Raw genomic sequence first — 6,805 nt, forward strand, 5'->3', positions numbered from 1 at the left:
AAACGAAGACCTATTGGTTGTAAAAATGTGGCTCCAAATGGAGCTATAGTAGCATGCCTATCAGTGAATGAAAATTGTAGATGTAATGTGTTTAAGTAAGCCTTTAGACTATCATGAAAATTACAACTGAATTGGGGCTAATGACATGTTTACAATCGTGTTTATCCTTCACAAAATACATGAAACTTTAAATTCAAACATTCTAATGTGGAGTTAAGCTCGATGATAAATGTGCCCATAAGGTTTTTTAAAAAGTCCAATAAATCTATCTATATTGTCATCTACTAGCCTAATCCCTTGTAGTGATATAGAGAGAGCTCAGAGCTGAGAGAGAGAGAGAGAGAGAGAGAGAGAGAGAGAGAGAGAGAGAGAGAGCCAAACAAGAGTGAAAAAGAGCAAAAAAAATGCATCGTCACTCGTGTTTTTCTTTTACTACAAACAACATGTAAGTGACACCATCGTGGAAGCAACACACTATTCTATGTTAAATAATATTACTTAAGAGTTGTCCTAAAAACTACTTTAGTAATTCAAATTGGTTTATTGCAAGCCATGTATAAATGATATATTGCAGTGACATGAGAGTGGTCATGCAAAATACATCACTTATTTGATTGAAAATAGTATCATTATACGTATACATGTAGTAGTGTTAAGAGATTTTGTTGAAATAGGAATCTATGTAAGCAACTCATGAACTCAAATGGTGCAAATTGTATTGTTATCTTTTATTGATCAAGACTAAGTTATTAGAACACTTTATGTTTGTATCTTGAGCATATCCATAGTATTCATAGTGGTTAGGAAGTTATAAATCGTATTTTATGAGCTCATACATTATTCATAATTTTATGAGTTTGATTTTATAAAAACCTTACCTATTGTATACCATAAAAACACAAAGAGAAAGAGAGAAACCAAAAATTACGATAAAAACTGTATTTGAGTTACATTGATGAGTCTTTTGTAGTTGGCAAGGTTGGCATTCATTTTACTATCCATCTATGTAGTCTAGTGTGATAAAGCTTAACCTAAGTTCTTCATGCCATGCAACAAAATGCTCTGAAATTAAACACAATATTAACAGTTAGTTCTTTTTATACATTGATTTACTTCTTTATGACTCCACAAAATTTGTGAACAATAATGTTATTAACCATTTTAATCTCAACATGGCACATCAATCTAACCAAATAGTATGCATTCATATAACTTTAAACATCTTATGTCTAAAGTGTTGAGCTTTATGCATTGGGAGGGATTAACTATGTTGCAATTGCAACATGTACCTATGAAGTAAGTAAGCAATATTAGTAGTATGCATGCATGTAAAGTATATGAGAGAATTTTGCATTCTATAACTACAACTCCACATCCCGAGGAGGTTAGTTATAAATATATGCATGTATTACGTGGGTTCAATATAAGAGATTTTTTAAATATCATTTGTACACAATTTTTATATCATTTGTACACAATAAGAAAGACATGAGTTGGGTGATATGTACCAAGGGTGTATAGAGCTTATTAGCAAATATAGGGTAGTGGGTGCATTTTGAGAGTTTTATAGCAAGGGCAAGCTAGGTGTGATGCAATCAATGGCTCCACGTTTCACAATGTAATAAACTTGCAAGCGGAACGGAGTGCTAATACCGTTTATTGTATGACTACTTGTCGTTTACACAAATAGGAGAGAGAGTCGTAAAGATAGGCCGGGAGAGGCCACTCCGAGGTCGATCGAAAAGGCGGTTGCCATTATAATATTGAGAGGAGGTACTGCAAGTGCCATTGACAGGCAACTCTAGGACAACGCGTTGGGTTCCCTTACCAGGGACAACTGCCACCGTAGCAGTAAAGTTGGTATGGCGCCAACGCACACTGATGGTGTGTTCACCAACAGGCCCTCTCCAACGTATGTTTGAATGCCAGTCACGCATCAATATCATTTGATCCTGATTCCTATAATGATCATCACGATCCAAAATTTGCACTTGTTGCAACTCAGTGAGAAGCTTGTCCACAACGTCACCGGTGGGTAGGCTAGCCATGTTTGAGTCAGTGAGGCACATGCGGTAACAGCCGTAGGAATGCCAGCCGGTCCAAAGCATTATGCCGGCAACTGCAGGATGGGAGATGGCCTCACGAAGGACTTCGTCTAAGTAGATGGCAGCCTACATTTATTGATTAGAATATGTTAGAAGACAACATATAAAGATTGAACTATTAGCGATGTGAGAGAGAGGGAGGACATTGGTTCATTGGTTCAAAGTTGGTTGATAACGAAGAGAGCAGATCTAGGCTATATGGAGAGGTCACGGTCCTTGCCTTGAGAGAGAGAGAGAGAGAGAGAGAGAGATGGTCAGAGCAACCAGCCATGGGCTTTAACATTCTCCATCCTCTTTGTTGAAGCAATGAGGTGAATTTTAATAGAATCTTTCTTTGTATTCATATGTAGATTATCTTTGAAGCATCCTCTAGAAATCTTAGGAAATAATTTATGCACTCCGTGGTCTCTGAGTGGAGTGTCCGTATGTGGGGAACTCATTGTTGATGACAGAGCTCACAAGTTTAGAAAATGGGGTAAAATATTGTTGAAGACCTTTCTAAAGTATTTTGGGGTGATAACTAAGCGAAATATCAATTTTTATGTGTATAGGGGTTATGTTTTTTTACTTTTTAAACTTAAAAAAAGCAGAATTAAAATCGAAAAAACCTTTGTAAAAAAAGGTATTGGGCTATTGGTTGGTTCTAGACAAGGAATCAAAATGCAAAGGAATTTACAAAAATGGACAAGGGAAAGGCAAAGCCAAGAAGGCAGGCCCAACCTTTAATTAAAATATTTTAAAATGAATGAGAGAATAATATAGTTAATAATAGTGAAACTACGTGGGGTGGTAGTACGTACCTGACTAATACAACTAGGTGGGTATGTAGAGCTACGTACCTGGGAAATGTTTCGGTTGGGAATGGAGGGAAGGTTGATGTCGATCTCGGTGAGCCAGATAGGGAGGCCGAGGACGGCGAGCTTGTCGAGGGCGGAGCGCATGAAGGCGAGGTTGGGAGGCTTGGACCCGCCAAAGTGAGACTCGAGGCCGACGCCCAGGCGGGTGGAGGGCGGGAGCAGGGCGCTGGCCTGAAGGTGCTGCATCAAGCGCGTGTAGACATCAGGGGTGCTAGAGACGTCGTTGCACTCCTCGATGACGTTGTAGTCGTTGACGAAGAAGCGCGCCTGCGGGTCCAGCTGCTGCGCCGCCGCGAAGAAGCTGGTGGACGCCTCCGAATTGCCCAGAGCGTCCTCGTAGAAGGAGAAGTGCAGCTGCTCGTTGCTCACGTCCCAGCCCCCCCTCATCCGCCCCGCGTACCGCCCCACCACTGACCGCACGCGTCCCATCACCGCCTTCTCCAGCTCCCCCGGCCTGCTGCTCGCCGCTAGCCCCTTCACCCATTGCTGCTGGAACTTGGGGTCGTCCCACACTATGTTGTGCCCTCGTATCGTCAGATTGTTCGCCTCCGCCCACTCTACCATCTTGTCCGATGTCTCATAATTCACCACTCCTTGCTTTTGCTCTGTGGAGTACCACTTCAGCTCGTTCTCGAACACCACCGTATTAAACCGCTCCAGAAACCAACTCTTCCATTCATTCATGTTATTTATATCGACAGCCACGTATCCCCCACACGTCAAACCAAAACAAAGAAAAACACCGTACTGATGATGAGCACACGCCTCAACAGTACATAATGTCAGGCTATTATGGCAATACTTAGTTGCATTCAACTACAATATAATGAGCTTCTGAGCTTCTGCTTGGAGCCACTGGTGATTGCATTATACGAACCTCGCTAGCTGTGGTTATGGGTACAGGATTGCCAACTCCCACGGAAGGCCTGCAATTCTCTGCTCCCAACCCCACCTAGCTAACTAGATAATACTTATGCCAGCCGTCCCTCACAGTAGCTCATGATGGTGTTGTATTGGATCCGCAATGTGTGGAAATTAGTCTAAAACTTGTTGTGTACAGCCAACAAGGCATTACCTGGTAGCGTTGGTCGTTCAAGATATTTGCCCCTGTCGCTGACCCAAAGGGAAATCCCAGCTTGGTTCTAGCCACATCGACTTTGGCATCGTGCAATCGCCACTTAGTCCTTGAGTCCACAACACGCAAGCTTACCGTTCTCCTCCGCAGCTATAATACAAATAAATCAGCCCAGCTTAGTGTATAATTAGTGAGTACACACAACTACATGTGCTGGTTTTCATAACCTAGAAACATGTTATTGGCCCCTATATTGAAACAAGGATTACCGATTCACTTTGGTCTCTTTGGTGCGCAGACCACTCTTCACTCCCAAATGGCTGAACAGAAACCCGATCCAACCATATGTCTATCCCGGACGTAAAATTGATAGTCTATTTCAATCAAATGGCCAGCATCTATCAAAGTGCGAATGTTCACAGTGTTGCAGACAGAAAAGAAAGTGAGAATCAGAGGATGCGTCTGCATTACCTCGAAATACAGTCTGGAGGCCACAATGGGAGTATGGTCCAGGGAGAAACCGCCTTTGAGGAAGGACCAACATCCGGTTTTGGCAATAACCGTCCCAGCACACAAGTACTCCTTCCCTGATCGGGACTCTGTCGCAACGGTGGCCTTTATCACGGACGTTCCCACCGGCCCCTCCACTCGCAACCATGCTACGAGATGACAAACACAATATGCGACCATGTTATGTGTCAAGGTGTTTGGATTTGATGTTATTAGAGCAAGATCATTAAAGCTAACTTTACTGTCATCCCATCACGGCCATACGGCGTGGACAAGCACTCGAGCCGACAGCTCATATAGCAGGTAAGAATTTGTAGATCGATCTCATCATATGCACAAAAATAAATAAATAAATAAATAAATAAACACAAATAAAGAAATTCGAGATGTGAGAGTATAGAGGTAAGCCCAATGGCAAAGGGCACTACTAACAAATAAATGTTCACAGTGTAGCCCACATGGTTAAGTAAGGAATAGTACAGACAAATATGGTTAAATAAGGAATACATAAGGACCTCAGTGTAGCCTGTGGAGGCCTCATAATTTTAATTGAGTACTATTTGAGAGAAGTTCAATGTAATGCGTTGATGAGAAGAGCTGAAGATTGACTATGGCTAAGAACGTTAACCATTACCTCATAAAGCAACCGAAGTTTGGTCACGTTAAGCGTTTGCAGATCAATCTCTATAACCAGTTTTAATCAATATGGCTTTTCTATGCCTATATTTCACATTGACGAAAGAATAAGCAGTAATGCTACGTGAATTATAAAGACTATTGTATCGATTGCGATCGAACAGACTCAATAAGGTAAGGTGTGATGCATGCGATGCTTTCCTAAAAGAAAGGTGTAGGTACCCATAGGTGTGTATAGATCCTCTCAATTAATCATCTGAACCACGGTCGGACATGATACCAATTATCATATGCACATACCTGAAAGACTATATCTGACATTGGTGGTAAGATTGGGTAGTAACTGGGAGGGGCCGTTGTAGCCGGCTGTTCTGTTGGTAGCCACCACGAACTTGTTTCCTGTTGTGGTTGAGGATTCCAGCTTCAGAGTACAGCTGCCAAGTGCCGACCATCCGCTCAACCCTTCTTCGAAATCCGGATTGCTCACTATTCCCCCCTCGTACAGCAACGCATCCGGATCGGGTAAACACTGATTATCAGTGCGCCAGTACACAACATCATCAGAATTGATTAATTCAATCACATGTATTAATTCCTTATGATTACCATTTCTAATCAATTCTATTGAATCACATCTGTATTTGAAGCCCTTGCCAGCTAATTATAGTTATAGCTTCCACCCATTATATTCTGCATGAAATCTAGTGATGTCCGGAGTCGTGACTGGGCATGATTCATACCTGTATGTATGCGGTTGGATCGTAAGCAGGTGCTGCCCAACATCGCCCTGAAATCGAGCACTGCTCAGTTAACGGAAAGATCTAAATTGCCGGTTCATATATGAATTTACCAATTGCTGCGAGCTAAAAATTACAGACGTGTACTGCAACATTCACGTTATGAATCTACCTTGCAGCACTATCAAGAGGTCGACAATTATCATCCATAGCGCAATTCCAAAAGAAGAGAGGTGCGCTGCCATGCAGCTTCTGTGCGAGATCTGGTGTTAATTCAAAGCTGGTTACCGAGCTTTTAATCAGGGCGTAGAATTTCGTTCTATGGCCCGGTGCGAGTCTACTGGTAGTGTGCCTTCCTATTATCCGAGAAAATGTAATGCCAGCACCTAGCTTTATATGTATGATATCCGAGAGCCTTATACATACAGGCAGCTTAAGTTGAATCTACAACTGTGTCGATCAACTTTTTCAAGTGGGTCGACATGAGCAGCAGCTCATCGCCATTTAATAACAAGTTCATTGAAGGTCACGGGTGCCAAAAGTGGATAATTGATCACTTACACGGTAAGCGTTTATGCAACTACATCCTGAATTCACGAGTGTAAGACTTAAGAAATTGCATCCTGAACGCCAGGAACCAGCAGGTAATTATTATCGAATGCTGTGCATCATTTCGTGGCCTAAGCTTTGCTTACACGATTCAATGAGTAGAGAGACACAGCAGATATCTTATGCGTTAAAGTTGCTATGAGGAATCAGGAAATTCATAGATTAAGCCGACGACGCTGTTGGACGTCTTATTAACCTTAGATGGAAATCACGCCCTTTGTTCTCTTTGGACGGCATGTAGTGGCCACGCTCTTTTGCAGTAGCACAAAGTTGGTC

The 6,805-nt window shown here is 42.0% G+C and overlaps 1 protein-coding gene across 1 annotated transcript; it reads right to left on the reverse strand.

Moving 5' to 3' along the window:
- Positions 1-536: 536 nt before the first annotated feature.
- Positions 537-6,597, reverse strand: LOC148035606 (endo-1,4-beta-xylanase 5-like). Its single transcript, XM_087677571.1, has 8 exons — positions 6,093-6,597; positions 5,924-5,970; positions 5,484-5,712; positions 4,509-4,696; positions 4,307-4,411; positions 4,038-4,187; positions 2,945-3,631; positions 537-2,171 (listed from the first exon to the last, which is right to left on the reverse strand). Exons 1-8 carry the CDS (start codon positions 6,163-6,165, stop codon positions 1,668-1,670), a joined length of 1,983 nt encoding a protein of 660 aa, XP_087533697.1. The 5' UTR covers positions 6,166-6,597; the 3' UTR covers positions 537-1,667.
- Positions 6,598-6,805: the final 208 nt, after the last annotated feature.

The sequence above is a fragment of the Lygodium microphyllum genome, chromosome 5 (genome assembly GCF_053477565.2).
Source record: "Lygodium microphyllum isolate KBCC chromosome 5, Lygodium_microphyllum_v1.1.10, whole genome shotgun sequence".
Taxonomy (NCBI): domain Eukaryota; kingdom Viridiplantae; phylum Streptophyta; class Polypodiopsida; order Schizaeales; family Lygodiaceae; genus Lygodium; species Lygodium microphyllum.

What these genes read in the sequence shown, in the direction of transcription:
- LOC148035606 (XM_087677571.1), bottom strand. Translation starts at nt 6,165, where the DNA reads ATGGCAGCGCACCTCTCTTCTTTTGGAATTGCGCTATGGATGATAATT. An exon ending in CCTCCAGACTGTATTTCGAG is followed by an intron (nt 4,412 to 4,508) that starts GTAATGCAGACG and finishes TGATTGAAATAG; the next exon opens with ACTATCAATTTTACGTCCGG. An exon ending in CCAACCGAAACATTTCCCAG is followed by an intron (nt 2,172 to 2,944) that starts GTACGTAGCTCT and finishes CAATAAATGTAG; the next exon opens with GCTGCCATCTACTTAGACGA.